This window comes from Psittacula echo (assembly GCF_963264785.1).
Source record: "Psittacula echo genome assembly, chromosome: 4".
Lineage (NCBI taxonomy): Eukaryota > Metazoa > Chordata > Aves > Psittaciformes > Psittacidae > Psittacula > Psittacula echo.
The window spans coordinates 102,235,241-102,256,660 of NC_137738.1; the positions used below are offsets into that span (position 1 = coordinate 102,235,241).

At 41.9% G+C, this 21,420-nt stretch overlaps 1 protein-coding gene across 2 annotated transcripts in view; it reads left to right on the plus strand.

Annotated features, from left to right (window-relative positions):
• The window catches only part of LOC308219797 (protein eva-1 homolog C-like), a gene marked incomplete at both ends in the record, with an annotated part of 208,459 nt that overhangs the window by 93,242 nt on the left and 93,797 nt on the right, over nucleotides 1-21,420 (plus strand). For both annotated transcript variants that reach the window (XM_080615285.1, XM_080615286.1), the window contains one exon: nucleotides 9,628-9,771. In XM_080615285.1, the coding sequence (XP_080471411.1) occupies nucleotides 9,628-9,771 (144 nt within the window). The remainder of the gene's footprint in view (nucleotides 1-9,627; nucleotides 9,772-21,420) is intronic.

The window sequence follows — 21,420 nt, forward strand, 5'->3', positions numbered from 1 at the left end:
GTCAGTGTTCAAAGCCAGGTTGAACAGAGCCTTGGGCAACATGGTCTGGTGTGAGGTGTCCCTGCCCATGGCAGGGGGTTGGAACTAGATGATCTTAAGGTCCTTTCCAACCCTAACTATTCTATGATTCTATGAAGTGTTTCTAAAGGTGGCTATAGCATTTGTAATTAAATCAGCAATTGATCCTTCTGTTGCAGTCTCTAGATGTGATTGGTTTCTTTTAAGATTTTTTTTTCTTTTCTGGCCTAGTGCTGAAGTTTCCAAAGTTTTATGAAGTGTGTGGTGAGTAATTTTTCTCGCTCTTTCATTAAAATGTACTTTTAAATGTAAAGCGGGTCTTCTCTCCACATCCTTCTAATATTTGGATGTAGATTTCTTTTATAGCCAGCTGTTTTCAGTCACATTGTGCAGAACATAGATGTTATATCCAGCTGCACCAATGCAAAGTTCCTTGCTACTATTTTTGATAATGATGATGGCAATTTATATCAGAAACCCAGCTCAACAGGATACCGAAGTACCTGGCATTGCCAGAGCAAAAAACAAATAAAAAATTCCTCAAACATAGAAGCTCACAGAAAAATAAACAGCTGCTGGGACTGATGCTGATGTGAAGGAGGTAGACTCTTCTTGGCTTCCATGTTGACCATGAGATGTTGGAGGTTCTCTCTGACTCTGTTCTGCACAGCATGAGGTAGTTGTTTCTACCATAGCTGGGGAGCAGGGACCTGGGAAACCAGAGCCAACTGTGTGGACTAAGGCCCCAGTGGTACTTCCCCACCAGTCCCGAGTGCAAACCCTTTTCCACGGCCTAGTGGCTTACAGCACAGAAGCATTTTTAACAGTCTTTTTTAACAAATTAATTTATTTTAGTTCCCTAATTGAAGAGTGTTTTCTTGTGCTTGGAACAGATTCTCTGTGCAGGGTTTCTGAAGCCTGTTCTGACTTCCGAATCAGCAGCCTTTCCATTGTCCTGAGCTTTCCTCTTTATACATCTGATTCTTCAAAATTTCTTGTTTAAGGGTAGTCTTTTGTTTTCATTGGTTGGTTTTCACATTGGTTGGTGTCAAGTGATAAGTATCTGTAGTTTGGTTTTCTGCCTTTTCCATGTTCCCTGTGGTTCTAAACCCAGCTCACTTCTTGTGGCTTGTGTGCCATGGCAAGGAAGAGAAATCCAGTATGTTTTTGTTGCCCCCATCTGAAACCATGTGGCAGCACTATGCTGATAGAGAAATTGCCTTACCAGGCTGCTTACTGGTAGAGAGAAAGTGGACAGTGCTTCTTTATTAACTGTTTTCTGCACAGGCTTTTAAAGAGAACATCAAACTTAATGGGCATAGGCTAAGCTGGGATTTGACATACTGCAAGTGGTGCAGACCGGCTCATCAATACTTTATGATAATGTCCTTCACAGGCTTCTAGAATGAATAATTTTGGCTAATTTGCAGCTGAAGCAGAGGCTTAGACTCCTGCAGCAGCTGTCACTTTACGAAGGAACTGAACTTTGTATCAATCACAGCTTATGAAACATCTTTAAAATAATTGAGAAAGTGTCCAAGAGCAGAACAACTTCTTTCCCTCTCTTGCAGAGTGTGGCAATTTTGAGTCACTCCTAGGTAAAATGTGAAAGAATTTAGGCAGCTGCTTCACCTGCGAGGTTGGAATTACTTTCTTCCTGCTTGCATTCTTTTTGCTATTCAATTGAAGTTTGCTTTCTCTTTTGGCAAGTAAGTAGACAAACACAGTTCTGATTCAGGCATATTTCTTTACAGGAACTCCTGACTTAGTTGACTCCTGCATCTTCCCTCTTTAATTCTGTTCTCTCTGCTTCACAGCTCTCAGCAAGTAACTTTTCTTGTTCTATCCTTTAGCAAGAAATCATGCAACATGTTTTGGGGAAAAATCCTGTCCTCTGCTTGGGAGAAGTTTCCTCTTAGAGCTGTCAATTGTTTGTAAATTATTTCCCTCAAGGAAATATTTATCCCAGATTGTTCCTTTCATGTGCTCCTCAAAAGATAGCAAGGAAAGCTAGGGTTCTGCTGACTGTTTTAATTAGAGATGTAGGTCTTCTCCTGATGATTTTACACTGGGTCAAATTACATCATAGAATTCATCTCTTGATCAGGTACCACCAGTCCTGTTTCAGTTCCTAATCACTTACCTTATGTGCACTGCTGGAAACAGTATTTTAGGCAGTGAGTTTCTTTCTGAAGCCTTTAGTTGCAGCCAATCATTTGGACCTTTTGATATTTCAAGGTCTTATACTGTGTTGGCTGAAAAAGTAAACTGAATGGCCCACTGTTTTTTTCTTAATGTATGGACTGAGTGCATCCTCTGATGAGTGCGTGGTGTTTTCTTCTCAGGCTGTATTTTTCTTTTTCCTAAGTGCACGCATGTTGATATTGGGGTGTGCTCCATGACCTGCTGCCTTTCCAGATCCATGGAGAGCCTGTAGAAAACCACCACCTGGCAGCCTTACAGCACACTAACGTATTCACACATTCAGGTGTGCATGGTCCAGCTTGCTCTGGACAGCCTGCCTCATCTGTGCAGAAATCTGCCTTTGCAGGCTCCACAGGGATGTGGCAGGAGAGTCTGATGATGAGGTTAACAGATGCACAGATGTCTTGAACATCTGGCACATGTCCAACTTCACTGTGGGAGTAGTCACCCATCTCAAAACTAGGTGTCTAAATCTGTTTGTGGATGCATCTGTGGTGACTGCTGTCTTGAAAGAGGCTCCGATCTCCACCAGAGCATCTAAGAGTTATAGTAATGCAAAAATTAAAGTCTCTGGAAGCATTCTTTCAAACCCAGCTAGGTTTTGCAATAAAAAGCAGCAATGTATGGCTTGGATTTCAGATTTGGATGTGTTACCCTTATTGGAGAAAAACAAGTAATAGTGAGTAACCAAAGTAACGGATGTGATTAATAGGCATTGGCTCCAAATTATTATTTTTTTTTATTTTCACCAGGAAGAGGTAATAAAGAAATAGTCATGCTGGGAAGCAGCCTTAAACTGACTAAAATCCATTCATTGTGGTAAGGCTGATGATATGGACATTACATCACTCGAGACTCATTCCAGTTTTAAGGCCAATGCTGTCTGCAAGCTGCAGCTGGTAAAATCCTCCAGCATAGCTTTGTTGCCATCTGATTTGAGTTTTTACCCTGTCAGAGGTTGGGCTGATATAGACAGTAGACCAGGGAATATTATACTAAATGCAACTGGTAAGATCAGTTACCTACTGAGGGCTTAGACTAAGTTGTGAAGTGAAACTGGCTAGCAGTCTGCATTTGTGGAGCGATCCTGCGAAACAGATTTCACCTTGTACCAGGAGCAAGGCTAGAGAGACATGCAACTTCTAGAAAGTGGGGCCAGGAATAAAGAGGATAAAGCAAGGTGATCCCACTCTCCCCTAAAACCAAACTTTATTTTAAAATACCATACTCCAAAAGCACAGCTGATATCTTTAAACACATTCACATATGGAAGTTTCACTGTAGCCAGATTTGTATTTGCTCTTTGGCAGTGTACTGAAGCAATCCAAGACTAATAAAAGCCAAGGGTAACTCTGGCCCAACCTGTGTAAGTGGGCTCTCTGTCATGTATGAGTTCTTAAAGTGGTTTTTATTGCTCTGCTGTGAGATTTGGCCTATTTGGGCTTTAAAAGGTTCTTAGCAGGGGCCTGGCTCTGCTTAGCAATACTTACCTCAGACTTGGTGAAAAGGTGTTGGCATTTGTTGAGTGTCTTTCCCATATCTCTGACGCATGGGATCACTTGTTTGTTACTGCTGTCAGGTTGGTATTTTATATAACATCTGCAGTTTGAACTTAGTAAGCAAACAAGCAGCAAAAAAAAGGAGAATTTGCCCTGAATGAGCATGTCATCTGGTGCAATAGGAGTGCTGCATCTAGTCTCCCACTTCTGAAGACCGGTAAAATGTGAATTTTGCCAGCTGAAAGGGACCATAGCCCAACTCTGCTTTACCACATTGCTGGGTTTGGCTTCTTTGCATGTTTGTGAAAGTCAAACTGCATGACTGATGGAAAAGAAAGGCTCTGTTTTCTTGCCTGTCCTAGCTCTGGGGAGGGGGACCTGGATATGAAGACTTCTGACCTGGAATCACCTCCTGAAGAGATACTAATATACTTGGAGATCTCAATTCAACCCAGCTTCCTAGGGACTTGTTTACATTTGGAAGTTAAATTACTGTGGTGGTTTAAGCCAGTTGGCAAGTCAGCCACGCAGTTTCTACTCCCCACCCCCCCGGAGGGATGGGGAGGAGAATCGAAAAAAAATGCAACTCCCACGGGTTGAGACCAAAACAGTCCAGTAACTAAGGTATAACACAAACCACTACCACCAATAACAATAATGATAAGAGAAATAACAAGGGAAGAGAATACGATACCACCCGCCAAAACCGAGCCCAACAGAGCAGAGAGCGTGCCCTTCCGAGTAGCTCCCAGTTACATCCTGGGCATGACGTGCTGTGGTATGGAATACCTCTTTGGCTAGTTTGGGTCAGGTGTCCTGTCCCTGCTTCCTCCCGGCTTCTCCTCCTCCCTGGCAGAGCATGAGACTCACAAAGTCCTTGGTCAGAGTAAACATTCTGACCAGCAACTGAAAACATCGGTTTTATCAGTATTATCCCCAGGCCGAAAATCAAAAACACAGCACTGCACCAGCTACTAAGAAGGAGAAAAAGTGACTGCTGCTGCTGAACCCAAGACAATTACCTACATGCACTTCATAGCAGCCAACAGGAGTGGTGTTGAGTGTTTTTATGTTCCTGAGACATGGGAGTAAAAGAAAATACCACATTGTCACTTCTAGAGCTCTGAATGACATGGTGGTGACTGTGGTTTATGAGGGTGTTGTAGTCTCATCTATCACTCAGCCATCTCTTAAATGTGTTATTGACATCTGCAGTGCTAGTTAGTGAGGGAATAAAGATGCTTGAACATGACGTTTTGGCATCCAGCTAAATGACCTCCTTATCACAAATCATTTGAAATGTATAAGGGAGATGGTCCCATTTGAAGGTTTTGATTGCACAGAACTGCACATAATACAGTTCAATGTGTTGTGTGGGAAATGAACACTTTGACAGATCAAAAATAACCAAGAAGGGAGACAAAGCTAATTTCAGTATTGGTGCAGTCCTCCCTCAGAGTATGGCTGGCTGCTTGCCCTGGCATTTATGGGAATGCACAAGGCATTTGTGCTTAGAAAGTGGGGGTGGGTGGGGGGAAAAAGAGAAAATTCCCTGTGGTATTGAAAGTGAAGTCTTTGAAGTGAATACTTTGTCAATTTTTGTCCATACAGTCCATTTCTTTTTTTTTATTACGGCTGGAAGGATATGACTGATGTGAAGAGAATGGCTCAGGCCTTACCATGGGGAAAATGAGAAGAGTACTTGGATTTACAATGTGGGATTCTGATGTAGTCAGTAGAATTTAGCTGGATCTTGTAACATGGGCACCTTAGATAATTTTCTGACACTTCTGCATTCACCAGGTTTTGGTGCTTGTTATGGTTTAGAGGTTTGTGGCAACAGTAGAGACTTGCCTAATTTGTGGCTGTTTGCTACAAGAGCCAAGGAAACGGACTACTATGAGAAACCTCCACAATGCTCTGTTGAAGGCAAACTGGCAGCCACTTAAAAGCAGTCTGAGATCAATATTGCTTATCTTCAATAATGACCTGAATAATGGGACAGAGTTTGTAGATGGTATGAAATTGGAAAGGAGAGTTGTTACAGCAGGGGTAGAGACCCCAAGGAGCCTCAGTGAGCTGGCAAAACCTTATGAAATGTTGTGAAGTTCAACAAAGGCAAGTGCAAAGTTCTGCACCTGAATAACCTTCCGCAACAGCATAGGCTAGGAACCAGCTGGCTAGAAAGCAGCTCTGCAGGAAAAGGACCAATAGGTTTTAGGGGACAGGAAATTGAACACGAGTCAGGGGTGTGGTCTTACGGCAATGGTGGCTAACTGGGTACTGGACTTTACTAGTAAGAATATTGTAAGCACATCAAGGAGAGGGTTTATTAACTCTATTTGACATTCTGGTACTCCGCTTAACTGGAGTGTCCAGTTTGCGGCTTCCCTGATAAAGAGATATGTTGAAAAACTGGAGGAAGTCCAGTGAAGAGCCACCAAGCTAGTCAAAGTGCTGGAGCACACAGCATATGGGGAGATACTGAGAGACCCAAGTTTGTTCAGTCACAAGAAGAGAATGCTCTTTCTGTTTTCTACTACCAAATATGTGGCTCTATGGAAAAATGTTCTTGGAAACACACAGGAAAATCAATCAAACACCAAAAGCAATAAACACAAGTTGCAGCAGTGGAAATCTGATTAGGTAACAAGGAAAAAAATTGTTCACCTGGAGAGTGGTTTAGCCCTGGAACAGGTGCCCAAGGAGTTGGGGAATATTTATCTATGGAGCAAAACTTGCCCGAGCAAATTCCTGCACAACCTAACATAACATCAAAGCTGGATGTGCTTTGAGGAGGAGGTTGGGCTGGGTAGGATCCAGATACTGCTTCCAACTAAATTATTGTGTGCTTTATGTGCTGCAGTCCCAACAGGTGATTTTTTTCCTGGTTATATTTTCAATGTTAAGTTTTACAAAACAGTCCACATAAAAGAGGCTTTTAAAATCTTGGTGCCTTAATATTTATGCTAGGGTATTTCATCCCCGTCTGTAATTGAACTATAGAGAGTCTTTTCTGCTTTTCTGCTCATTTTGGCTAGTGCAGGTTGAGCTGGAGAATTGGGGATTTCACTGCTGATATTTGTGAATATGGAGGCCTGGTCTATGCCTGAAAAATCTGGGTATCTAGGGCTACATTTATGCTGGTAAGCTAGCAGTACCATGGCCTGGGCACAGATACTGGAAATGGATCTTTTGTACTGTTAAACTGCAGCATGGTCCATGGCATGGTTCACTGCCTTAGCCCAGCTAACACTCTCCTAGGCAGTCCAGAAGATAGTTTGGAGTTAGAGGAGAGGGACTGGGTATCACCACTCTGTTTTGGAGGGTAAGAGTGTTTAAATAGCATGGCTGTGGGTTGTTTCAGCACAGCTGGCCTCAGGACCAGGGTAAATTTTCATTTACCAGTGGACATGTAGCCAAACAGTTCTGACTAGACATGGGCACTGTTAAAATGCAAGTAGGGATTGCAGTGTTAGGGCCTTCTGTGGCAGAGCTACAGAAGAAGCTATGGAGCTAAATAGAAGATGCTAGGTATCAAGGGCTATGTGGAAGAAGCTCTTATATTTCAAGCTACATCTGTATTGGTAGTGGGGCCGATGAATGGGCTAGAGTGGGGTCTCACAGCTGCCTGGAGGCAGTATGGCATGATTTTTCAATCAGAATCATGGGCAAAGCTATCCTCTGCTAGGGAAAATAACTACCTGATAAAGGTAGCATCAGGATTGTGCTCACCTATTACAAACACATCATCTACTCTGTACTGAATACAGTGAGAAAGCGCCTACTGCCTGGCCCTGTGGCTGGCTGACCTCATGTCCATGCATCTAAACCCTCTACCATGTACTCCTGCTCCTATATATACTTCCTATCCAAAACATCTGGCAGGAAGTAGGACTTCTGCATATTAATGATTGGATCTAGCTCTGTTATGTCTCACACTGTATTACCTGTTTGGGGTAATCACATAATCTTGCTAAGGAATAGGGTAGCACAAGGGGGATAATGGTGTATCTGGATTTGAGCCCTATTTGTTTTCCTAGTGCAGATGATGGAGAATGCAGCCTGCTCAGATCTGCCTGGAAAGAGGGATGTCATCAATACCGAAACATGACTTATGATGGTTAACAAAGCTGGTGATGTTAGTGTGAGAGTATAGGACAGATAAAACTCCTAGACACATTTTAAATGTGCTGAATCTACAGATCTGGCACCTGAAGGGTGAGTCTGGTACCACCAGTTAAGGTGGAGGGCAGAGTCTATACTCATTCCTACATAAGGAAGGCTGACTACCTCTGGTAATGACATATGCAGAAGACTTGCTGTGCCTGTCACAGGACCAGTAATGGGCAATTTCCCACCCTCAGGCAGAGGCAGTGTGCTCCTGTGCTGGGGGGCAAGGCAATTTGTTATTGTGGTGTGCAAACAAGAGCAAACAAAAAGAATAGGTGCCCTCTATGAAATCCTGTGCAGTGCTTAAGAATTGATGAGTTTCTTTAACTGGACATTTGACAAAAAGACAATAAATCGGGATTGCTGTGTGCCAGATGTTTCCACTGGAACCTCTGACACTCGGATCAAAAATACCCTAAGGAAGTTTTGGTGGTTCAGTATGAAAATGCTCACATGGGGCCCTATTTTGTCATTTGCAGCATATGAAATAAAATGCTGCCTTTGATTTGAGAAAAAAACCCTCTAGGCTTAGTTTTCTGTGGCTTTCCTGTGTCTCTCATGGCTTTTGCTGTTCTGCTGGTTCTACCATTCAATACTTTTTTGGTGCCTTTCCCTGCCTTCTGATCAGTGACCAAAAGGGGTTTATATTCCCTTATCTATATCTTTCTCATTGCTTTTAGTAACAGCTTAATATTGAAGGAATCTCTTGTCATTCTACCTTTCCCTTCTGCTTGGCCCTGGCTAGACAGTGAAAGCAAGCTATCAGTTTAGCACCTAAAAGCTTGAGAGCTTGTCTGTACAAATCATTTTCACCTTAGCTGAGAAAACAGGCACAAGCCATCTGATAGAAAACTGTACTTGGCAAAACATTTACTTTTAGAGCTTTCCATATTCTAAATTCCTGATGTGAGAAACATTCCTACTTTCATGAAATAAACACACTTCACAGAATATTTCTACTTAGATGGTAGACGGTAACATAGTTATTCAATCTCATAGTAATCCTCATTGTCCTTCTTAGAAATACATCATCTTCCAAGGGCAGACCGTAACACAATCATGTCTGTCTGCAGATGGGGGCAAGAGATGGTGACTTGAGACAATTCTCTTGCACATAACAAAGGCTAAACAAGCCTATCCAAACTCTCCCTATCTCTTCCCCTTAAAATGAAGCAAACTGCATTGGGTTTGCATGGCAAGGCTTTGGTAGTGGGAGGGCTCTATGGGTGGTTTCTGTGAGAAGCTGCTGGAAGCTTCCCCCATGTCTGAGTCTTTTATTTTTTGATCCTTTGAATTAATCTGCTGTTGTTAGTCTTTTTACTTCTCTATGACATTTTTTTGCATCTGTTAAAATGAAGATCCTGATAGCTGTCTTAGAGTCCTTTCAGATTTTTATAGAATAAATGCTAGGTGAGAAGGAAATAGTTTTATTATGAGTAGCCCTTTCCCTTTGAAAACAAGCCATGTTTTATTTACTGCCTTCTTTATGCAGTTGTATGGGGGTTTCTGATTCTTCACTGTTCTTTTTGCTAATTTCCTTTCATCAATTTACAGTTTATTAGAGGTGTTTCAGAATCAGATATACCTTCCCATGTAAACACAAAGATTTTTAAATACTCATGGAAAGCTCGTATGTTTGTGCTCTCACAGTCTGGGTCTGGTAAATGTTTTTAGGCAATTTCTGATGTGAATGGAAAAATATTCACAAATAGGTACCCTTTTTCCCTTTTAGAGTGTCAGTCGGCTACTGCTCTCCAGCTCATGATCAAGCGCTGTCATGGGAAAAGAAGCTGCAGCATATATGCCAGCACCTATGAATTTGGAGATCCTTGTTACTCAGGCATCCGAAAGCATCTTAATGTCATCTACACCTGTGGTGAGCCATGAAATTCTCTTACTTTAACTCTCACTGGGGTATGTGTTTTATGGACAGTGGTGTGTGAAGAACAACAGGACTTGTAATCATACATAAAAAATTGAACTTCCAGTTTGCTCATGGTGATTCTTTGGTCAACAAGGGAAAGCTCTGTGGATCACGTGAGTGGTTTAAATCTGTCTTTTTTTCTACTCATTGGCTTGATAGAAAAAGCAGAAAACAGAAATGATATTTTGTTAACCCATTTAAAACTGCCTCTGCAAGGCAGGAAAACGTGGTCGCAAAATCAATCCATGCAGTGAATGCTTATATTCTGAATGTTAGCATCCTGCTGTTTCATTGAACTGCAGTGAAGTTGTGGTTATCAGTAGGATCCTTATTATTTTGTTCTGTATTTCGTTTTGAATGGTAGAATATGACAATCACCAATCCATACTTATCCACGGCATTAGTAGAAAATCACTCCCAAAATCTTCAGGTGAACATTGCAACATTTTCCTAACAAAATACTATTATTTGGAAAAAATAAACAGTTGGAACTCTCAGTCAGGAGCTTAAGTCACGGTGTTGACCAGACTCCTACCTGACTAGTCATCTTATTTTGCAACAGAATAAAAATTGTTCCTGTGTGAGCTCTGTGGTATGAAAACAACATCAGGTCTGTTTTCTTCCAGTGATGACATTTTGGTCATTTGCAGCTGATATATTTGAAAACATTTGCTTCAGGGTTTTGCTTATATAGTGGTTGCTAGGATCAGCTCAGTCTCTCTGTCCCTTTCTACATCACTCTGGAAAAGGAAATTCTGGTGCTATTTTGAATCTGCTGAGCAGATGGGGGAGCATGTAGTAGAGGAGGTGCTGGCTGTGTCCTCAGACAGCAACAGGTCTGTGAGTCAATCTCTGTGTGTAACTGCTGAATCTGGTAGACAGTATTTGAGACGGAGTTACTGTGGCATTTTGTATAGTTGCTATAGCATGGCTATATATACATGGCTATATATACAACACCTTGAAGAACAGAGGATTGGCGCAAGAGCATCAGGCTCTGAGCTTCTGTCTGGCTGTTGTTTCATTTGGCAGGAGTGGCAGGAAGGCTGACATTTGTTTGGTTATTTTTTCTTAGTTTCTTTGGTTTTTGGTTGCAATGCTGTAGCAAGAAGTAGCAAGGCTACCCATGCAAAGCCCTGTGAATTTTCTAGCCAGGAAGGTGATATCTTTATATAAAAAAATACTAAAAAATCTCATAAAGAGAGTGGAGAGAAGCTGATCCTCATAGGAATTTGACAGAAATGAAGGCAACGCAGCAAAACAGTAGCTCCATAACTCAGAAATCCAGGGACAAAACAAACAGAGCCCCGGGATGTATTTCCAAGAGAATATCTCCTTCAAAGGCCTCCGCAGCTTTATTCTGGCATTGTGGTCCTGGTCTCAAAGTCCACTACAAAAGGCAGTAATGATCTCTTAATCTAACCTTAACTTTTCTAGTCATAGCTTAACTGCATCAGGAAATGAATCATGGTTGAAAGCACAAAATGGAATTATTTGCTTTTTAGTGGGTGAAATCTGCCTCATCTCTTGAAGGTAGCCATGGCTCCTTTTCAAAACCATGATCTCAGACATGTCTCTGAGCTGGATTTTGTGATCATTAGACATCTATTTCTCCCCTTATAGAGCAAAATCCTTCAAAATGTGAAAACCAAATAAGCAAGAAATCAAATTCCAGCCCCATGTGTTTGTGCTGGACAGAAGTAAATCCTATCATTCTTTAAAAACAAATGGTAAACCTAAGCAATTTGATATTCTTATGGTTTAGAGAACAATTGCAGTGTAGAAAGCCTCCTGTTGGATGTCTCTGTTTCAGGTTTCCATAAACCTGCATGCATTATTGCTCCTGGTATGGTGTTCTCCTACTTTCACAAAACACATAGGAGTGAAAGGGAGCAGGCTTTGACTGACAAACATGACCAGACTTTCCTGTGACCTGTATCTAGATACATATCCCTGTTCCCCACTTCTTCTGGTTGGAAACACTTGATTACTGGAGCACAGGATGAAGCTTTGCTGCTATTCATTGGACAGCAGTGAAAGACAAAGGGTGAGCTTTGCATAAGCTTGGGAAATGTGGTGTACAGAATAGGCTTCTCTGAGTATCACTTCAAGCGTTTCTTGTTGCTGCTTGAAATAGGTGACTTTATCACTCTCTAAGATCAAGCAGTGCAGTTAGTCTGCTCTTCTCTGTCACTCCCTGGCTGTCAGGCTGTGGCGGAAGTGTCCTGCCATGGTTCACCAGTTTGAACCATTGTTACTGGTCTGACCTGTGGGAAAAACTGCCAGTGTTACCAACCCACTGTGCTGCTTCAGAAGAGGTGGTGAAAGCAAGCGTATTAATGGATGTGGAAGCATAGGTAGGAGGGTTTTCATGCAGACTTTTTCCCATGTGAGAAACTTTAGTAATTACGGGGTCTGTTGGGAATCTTCTCTTGGTGCTAAAGCATGGGGAGGGCTGGAAAGAGAAAAAATATGCCATCTTCTGTTAGCAATTAATGAAAGACTCTGTTGAAGGAGTAATTTATGAGGTGACAAAAGGTAATACTAATTGAAAACTCATGTGTTGTTAGCAGAAATCATGGCCCTTTTGCTGACATGGCCTTTGTGACAGGCATTAATGCTGGTGTTGGCTGTGTAGACCAGTGACTAGTGAAGAGCTAGTGAGGCAACTTATCTCCCAGTCCTGGCAGGAGAACATTTGCAAGTGTTTCTCAGGTCAGCACATGCAGTCTGTTCTTCTCTGGCTTGACAGCAGGAGCTAAGCTGTATTCCGGATCTCCAAGAGGTAAATGGATGAAGCAATAGCTTGCTTTAAGCCATGTCCAAATTTTTTGGAGGTTCATTCCTCCAGCTGCCATGTTTTATTGGACATAAGAATTGCTGCCAGACATACACAATTTTGTTGGTGAATCTGGTTTTAACTAAAGGTGTCATCTAACCTTTTGCCCAGCTGTATTTTTGTAATAATTTGTTGTAATTATTCCAGCCAGTGAGAGTGTTTCAAGTCAGCAGTTCTCCCTATCATGTTATATCCCCCTGCATCTTACTTTAAATGCCTGTTGGCATCATTTAGCTGAGAGGGAAATGCTACAAGTTAGCATGTATGTACAAGATGATTGAATCAAGCAAGTAACCAGCAGCCCGATGTGATAGCGATCTCTTGTGTGCATTATGGTCCCATTAGCCCAGCCAAAGAAACAGATGAAAAATCCTCCAATGTGAAAACATTCCAAACCTGAATCTTGGCAGGAGCTGAAATACTAAATTTTGGCCCAGAGCCAGGTGTAGCTAATGGGATGGTGCGGAAGGAGGGGTTTTCCAGTATGTGGGTCCCATTACTGCATTAATAGATACTTTTTTTTTTTAAGGAAAAGGCAAATTAATTCTGGGAAAGCACATAACACGTTGTGAGTTTGCTTTCTGACTGTGGCAGCTGGAACTAGAGGGGGATTAGAAAAAAAAAAATAGCTCTGCCTTTTCTTTCGAATACCCTGAAACTCTTAGAGGGTAACAGCAAATAGAAGAGTGTTAAGACAACTGAGAACAATAGTGCAATAAAGACTTAATAGAAGACTTTCTGTCTCTCTTTGGTATAAAGCATTGTATTTGTAGTATCTGTGAGTACATTGCTAGTGGTTTTGTACTTGCTGGCAAAGGTTACTGTGGTACCAACCTTTTCCTTTTACTTAATTGTCCACTTATTACCTTCAAAGGCTCTCCTTAATTCTCTAGATCTCTTTCCTCTCTAGTACACTAGTCCTAACTCAGCAATGTATTAAAGCCTGTTGAATTTTTTCACGTGCACAAATGCCACTTGGATTCAAGGAAGTGTTTTAAGTGTGTGCTTTATTTTAAGACCCATGCATAAATACCATGAAAGTTAAATATTTTCTGAAATGCTTCCTTAAGTGGGGATGAGTGGCTTGTCTGTGTGTAAAGAGAAACATTATTCTTAGCACCAAAAGTTGAGGGAGCAATTCAGAGTGCTTACTTTTTCTGATGCTAGACCTGCCTCCCCTGTGCAGTCAGTGGAGGCTGTCAACGTAAACCCTCTGCTAAGTACTTACTATTCTTTAAATACAGCATCACTTGAAAATGGCCTGATGAGAGAAAGAAAGAAAGAAAGAAAGAAAGAAAGAAAGAAAGAAAGAAAGAAAGAAAGAAAGAAAGAAAGAAAGAAAGAAGGAAAGAAAGAAAGAAAGAAAGAAAATGGGGATTGTGAATTTCTTTGTGTCTAGGTGTGTTTCAGAGCCATTGGCTAGGTCCCGTTAACTGGCAGCTTTTTAATGCCTTTGTTAGACATACGTTAGACAAAATGGAGGAAATGTGGCCTTGGATGTATTTTTGATGGGAATATCCATCGTGCTTTTAGATGTGTGTGTGCCTCTTGGTTGATTCATGCTCAGTAGAAAGGGGTCATTGGGCTGAGAGCTAATGAACTGCCATGGTAACTCATAAATTTCTTGGAAAAATCCTGCAGTTCTGCCACATTAATAACTCTGCCATCCTGCTTTATGAGGCAATAAGCTGGGTCCCAGAGGCCAAGCGCTTCACATCCTGATGAGAGAACTGAGCAGGTAAAGGATAAAGTATGAGTGCAGGGACAGCAGCTACTGTTGTTTTGTAGTGTCTGGTGCTGCTGTTGGAAGACCAAACTGGGTCAGTGAGAGATGGCAGAGATGCTCTGGGGCAATGTGGATGTGCTGACCTTTGAGTACTTGAGAAAGCAGTCTAGCTTTTTTGCCAAAATGTTGTGTTTAAATACATATTCTATCAAGTTGGACTAGAGGCAGGTTCTGTGCTAGACAGGAGAGCTCTGAGGTGGTTACCCTCATAATGGTGATGAGGAGGGAGGATAAAGAGCTGCACAAATTCTCTCCCATCATTTCAAAGGGACTGTGCTCTAGTCCATTAGCTCCTGTGCAGTAAATCTATCAATGCCTCAGGCTAGAAGAATGTAATGGTCCCTTTTGCTCTTAAAATTTATGATTTCATGAATATAGAAAATGTATTTTTATCACGGAAAAAAAAAATGCTTTTTGTTGCTATAAAAAGCAATGTCCAGGATTTGCAAAAATATAGAAAAGGAGAAATCCCATATCTCCAAGGAAAAACAAAGCCTTTTGAAGCAGGGCAATGCAGGCAGTGTCTTGCTAGAGAAAGACAGAAACAGAACATATAATGCAGACTTCCTTTCTTCAAAAGTTGAAGTAAAATTGATGTTTATAAACAAATAAACATTTTAGGCAGCCTGGCTCTAGGGATACTGAATATATAATGTTTGATAATATCTATTTAACTGGGATTCTTGTGTTGTACTGTAAAGTAGAACTCAGAGATATGCAGATTTTAAAATCACAGCCATGTAGTTTGACCTACCAAATAAACGAAGAGTAAGGATATAATAGAAGTCCATTATGTGACCACATTTAATGTCAAGACACTGGGTTCAGAGATGGTTTAGGACATGTGTTCAAATCCTCTGTCTTATTTCCCAAGGTAACAGAAGTTTGTCCAGTAATTTTTGTATCAAGCCAATACTTTTCTTCAGGCTATAGTGTATGTTTTAAAAAGCTATCCAGTCCTCACATAATGACTGCAAATAATGGAACATTCATGAAGTGAGATTCATCTGACCAAGTTTAGACAAAAGCCATAGAGATTTATAGTGTAGACATTCCCATATGAGAAAAAAATCCTTTTACAGGTAATGGAGAGAAACAGCTGCTTTAGAGGCACAAATCATCTCATCCTAAAGTAGGTGCCTGAAAGAGATGAACTGCATGATAATACCATTGTTTTCTCCATACAGCTATTAGTTTCCACTCCTACTATTTGACTGGATCTCCACTTATCATAGGTTTACCTAGATAAGAGCTGAACATGATGCTTATTTAAGTTCTTAGGGGGGATTTATTCCTTTGAACCTTGAGAAATTACCTGTAGGCAAACAGAAGTGGTAGTGCTGAAAAAGTTCTTAAATAGCAGCTTGGTGTCTTGCACCTCAGCTCGAGGCTATATCAGTCTCCAGACCTGGGTTTGGAGAAGGATTTTCTTGTTAATTGGATTCGCATGGGATTGAGGTCCACTTTCTACATTTCAGCCTTATAAATTCCCTTGATGTTTCTAGGAGCTAGTATGAGGTTGATAGCTTTGCTATCTTCTTCGACTGGCTTTCTGGTTTCTATTCTTTTGGCCTCTTGTTCTCAAAGTCAGATTTGTTGTAGACTGTCAGGGACTGGCTGGTGGTATGGGAGAGGGGGCAGAGTAGATTTTCATCGGTGATGTAACAGCTGTTGCCTGTTCCTGCAAGCAAATGAGCTTGTTGAATTGTCTTTTACACATTTCCATCCAGAAGGAAAAGAAAGGGGCTTGTTTCTCCTTTCAGAAGAAAGGAGATCTCACTTTCAAAAATACTCATGCATCACTGAAGTTGTTTATAAAAGCACGTGGCAGTGTAACTGAAGACTGCACCATGATGGGTGAGCACAAAGCTCAAGGCTGACATTTTCCGACTTCTGAGACTGTGACTTTGTCATCTTTGATGATGTTGTCTTAACAATTTTTGTGGAGGAAGTTTCCTGGATCTTAGAAAGAAGCAAAGAAGAAAACCCTTCAGTCAGCAAGGCTCAGATAATTTGGATTCATGGAACAGATCTGTTGGAGATCATGGATTACCTGAGGGCAAAGGCAAGATGCCATCTCTTTTGCTGAGCAGTGCTGAAGTGAGCGGGGCACACACTTTACGAATGGACTTGGGAGTATCTGCTAGTAACAGAGGCTATAGTAACTCTGTCATCCTACATCGAGGAGTAATATGCTATACAGGCAAAGAACTGTTCAGGTATAACATTAGTTATTGTACAAGAATGTGAAACGTGACTGACATGGCACAAACAGCCCTATTAGGCCTAAGATGAAGCTTGGTAAATTATGTAATTGGAAGCTGTCATTGTGCTGCTCCTGTTTGTCTTTGCTTACTGTACAACTGTACCTTGATCTGAATCACACATCCAGAAGAGTCCAGACATGTCTGGCCTGACTGGCCCAGGCACAGCAACTCTTCAATACCAGGGCAGAATGAGCCTGTGTCTGACATTGATTAGGGTAAATAAATATTGTGAGGAAGCAGAGCTCTGCATCTCAGGTGGAGGAGGAGCAGGTAATGCTGTCACCTCAAGGGAAAGGCCTGAAAGCCCTTTGATTCTTTCGGAGAAGAAATAGAGACCTGGAGATAAAAATCATTGCCTTGGGGATGGAGAGAAAGGAAGATGGGGCTGGAGGAAGCAGAGAGGCAGTTCAAAAGACAACTTTTATGATGATCCTAAGCAGAATGTGCTGTAAGACAAGCGCTGCCTTATAATTAGACAAGTTTTGCAAGCCTGCTGCTGTGGTCCTCCATTGCTGCCATTACTGGGTTACATATAGAGCTTCTGCTATGGAAAAGAGTCCCATAAAGAGTTAGCAAAAGTACTTTACAACGCCTGACCCCCACTGTTCACAAGGTGTGTGCACCTGAGACCTTTATTCCTTTTATTTGTGGTTTTTTTTTTTTTGGTTTGTTTCACTTTAGTTGAGAGGGACCATGGTCTAAAAATCACAGGGAAGAGCATCAGGGGCTAGCTGCATGGTTCCTGCAGAGTGTAAGGGGCTGCTGCAGGTCATTTTGCTCAGTATCCATGCTACTTCAGGCTACAGGATGCTGGAGTATTGGTTGGCTGCAGTGAAGGGAGGTTAGACTGTTGTCTGTTGTGTGGAGTGGGTGATGGCAAAGATGGGAAGGAGGCAGGTGGGACTTTTTTTCATTCTGGTATTATCCATATATTTCAGAAAGCTAGAATTTTAAGAAGCATTTTAGAATGAACTTGGAGTTCCTATGGTGATAACTGAATGCTAAACTGCAACATAACCCAGATTTTAAGATTTCTGGACATATCTTTGAGGTTTCTAAACAGATTTGCTCATTGAATGATTTCCTCTAACATAAATTTGCGCATGTCCTTGGGGCTGAACATCAATCTTCCAGCTAGAGAACTGGGGTGGGTCTGGCAGGGGTCTGTCTGGCTGTCTGGAGACCTCTGTGCTTGAATAGGGAGGGTACAGGCTTGAAAGCATTTGTGATCCATCCATGATTTCTCCTCAGAAAAGCAGAGCTACCTGAGAATGATTGTGCAAGATGAATGCAATATATCTAAAAGAAATCTTTTGGAAAATCTGGAGAGAGATAAGTGAAGCAGAATTAAAATGAAATAGATTATCTATGTGGTGATTTTTTTTTCTGCATTCACAACCCTCCTGTACAGACTTTCTATTCTTTGACATATTGATTCCCTTAGCAGTGTTCTTTTAAAAATTCTGGCATGAATAAGTGGTAGATATTTATCATTTTATTACTTTTTTTACCTGGAAACCTCATGGAATAGCCTCATTAAGTAGGGTTACTGATGATTCTCCATGCCTGTCAAGACCTGCACAGGTTTCAAATATAGTAATTAACAGTAATGTTTCCAGGTATGAGTCTTTACTGAAAAGGCGGTAGGCAGCCAGTCTGCCAGCCCCTTTCATTCGGGACACTGCAGGCTATAGCCAGAGGAATGTCTGAGCAATGAATGGCTGACCCTTCATTCAGCGATCACCCTAACTCCTCCTAATTGAGGTTAATGCCAAAAGCATTGACACCTTGATGCTAACTCATTAGTGCCTGAAGGCTACTGGAGATTGCTGACAGCTCAGTGAAAAACTCATTAGATTAAATTTACAGGGGGCATTTGGCACCATGACCAATTAAGATCTGTTTGCATGGAACACATACATATTTGCCTTCACTTTTTGAAAACGTATCAAGATAATGCCATTTCCTTGCACCGTTTATAGAAGGATTCACAGCTGGTGTCTTTCTGCGAGCACGTGCACATTTCTCTGCTGTGCACGTACCACTGCCCTGCTGTTTTCTAGCTGCCCTCTCTTCTCTTTCTCCACTTTAATGTGAAGCAAACAGGAAATTCTATGAGATTTGGAAAATCCTTGTTCCTGACCATGAAAAGAGAACTGGAAGAGCAGACGGAGAGGAGAAATAAATAGCAATTTTGTGAAAGCCACCAAAGTTGCAAATGTGTGTGACCTCTGTGATAGGGTCCTGTGGTACAATCGGAGTTTGTGAGATGCTGCTGAAATAGAATAACAGTAACAACCACTCAGGGGTGTCTGTATCCCATTGATGAAAGGTACATGGTCATCAAATGTGTATTTAATTGCTGGGAAGTGCACTAATGGTTTACATGATGTTGCCATGCCTACAGGTCTCCATAAGGACTGTCCTGTTGTGCAATGCACTCACTTACTACAAAACAGTCCCTACCATGAGTAGTTTAGCGGTTACAAAAGCAGGGCCGGGCAGATTTTGGGAGGAAGTATTAATCTCACTTTATGCATGGAGACAACATTCACACAAAAGTTTGTGTCAGGGGTTTGTGCTGAACCTAAAATTTATCAACATAATGCCTTGCCTGTACATGCTTCCTCCCTATCTGGTAGCTTATTGTTGTATATTCTGTGGTGACTTTGTTAGATGAGTAGATCCATGCTTTGTTCTCCACGTGGACTTCTCACCATGCAGTATTTCCTGCCTAATCCTTTCTTATATGAGATGAAAAGAAAGCAGCAGGATGTGGCAAGATAATTTCTCTTTTTTCCCTGTTTTGAACCTGAGCTATGGCTCTCTATGGTCAGACCAACTAGGGAGGGAGTTCCATAGCAGGCAGCTGTTCACAACTCTGCCCTGCAAGGACTAGGCAGGGAGGAGGATATTATTGAGTTATATGACTATGCAATGTATAACATCAAATGGTGGCCAACCTGGGTCCCTTTAGCCATGTGTAGCTATAGAGCATTATTCTTGTTCCAGTTCAAGTTCTCGGCTGGGAGAGGCAAAGTGATGGCTGACATTTCTGTGCCTTCCCACCACCTTGGAACATGCCCAGGTCCATTTTATCATTGAGTGGTACAAAAGAATTCCAGAGAACCACTCTTTTGACCCTCTTTGGGCATTTTCTTGCATTCTACCTTGACTTTGGAGGCCTAAGGCACAGGTATTTTATCTTCTGGTTGTATGGAGGTCTTGGAATCGGCTTTTACAGTCTTTGCATCTGGCCATCGCTGTACTAGTGATTAGAGGCATTTAGAAGCATTTTGATTAGTAGAGATGTCCCTCAAGTTCCTTAGGTAATGTCTGCTCAACACAGATGACCTCTTGGGGGTGGATCTTACCTTAAAGTGGTGAGGAGATTGACATGGAAGTTATACCCTAGCACTCTTGTTCTTCAAGAAACTTTCATAAACATTCACCTGGCATTTACTTTTCCTACCTCCATTTCATGACCTCCTTTTATTCAAAGTGTACGCACCCAAATGGTTAATGCCCCTTCAGACAGACACTTCAAATACTGTTGACAGTGGCTACTTTTCATGTCCTGTTTTAGTTATTGTTTAGCTAAGCCATTCATGTTCAGCTCCTTTAATCTTGCCTCATAAATCAACCTGTCCAGTCACCCAGTTGTCTTTTTGTTGCTCTTTTCCCCAATTACGTATATCTTTTAGCAATCACTGAGCAGGCTTATGATTATTTTTCCCCTGGGGGCCAGCAGAGACTTACAGTTTCTTTGCCGTATATTAGCAATGGCAGTTGTTTCAGCATCATGCAGTACCAGCACCACTACCTGGGGAGAACAGCTGACTCTCTCTGCAACTTCAGTCCCAAGTATCCTGCTGCTCAGTATTTCACTTATTTTTCCTCATTTAGGTGAACTGAGCCAAAGAAACTAGCAATTTCTGAATGCCAGAGGAGGGAAGCATTTCTGCATGTGGAAAACAGAATCATGGGGGACATCATCAGCATCCCTTGCTGGCTGGTTGTGTTCCCAACCTTTCTGATACAAAGGCTTGGGGCCTTAAGGATGACTGATACTATATCATATAAACAATGAAGCAAATCATACTAAATCCCTTTAGAAGATATTTAACTGAATTCCAAACCCATGAGGCCACCCTGGACCATCTCTTATCTTTGAAAGCCATCTTACAGCTGCCTGCAGAGACTCTGGAGGCTGGTTAATCCAAAGCAGATGGACCATTGGTGTCGGTGCCTTCAGGGGAAGAAGGGAAGGAGGGAAGGCAGAGACTTGGAGGTCTCTTTTTTGAATGGATGTCACTCCATTTTGGTCCAAGACAATGCCTCAGGCAAAGGAAGATACCTGGCAATGCAGCTCCATCTGCAGTTCAACAGACCTGTCCCCTAGCTGGTCAAAAAGTGCCTTAGCCTAGATGCTTATAGCTCACAGTGATTCAAAGAGTGGGATTGAGTGCGCCCTCAGCAAGTTTGCTGATGACACCAAGCTGTGTGCTTCAGTTGATACGCCAGAGGGAAGGGATGCCATCCAGAGGGACCTCGACACGCTTGTGAGGTGGGCTGATGCCAACCTGATGAAGTTTAACCATGCCAAGTGCAAAGTCCTACACCTGGGTCGGAGCAATCCCAGGCACAGCTACAGGTTGGGCAGAGAAGAGATTCAGAGCAGCCCTGCAGAGAAGGACTTGGGGGTGTTG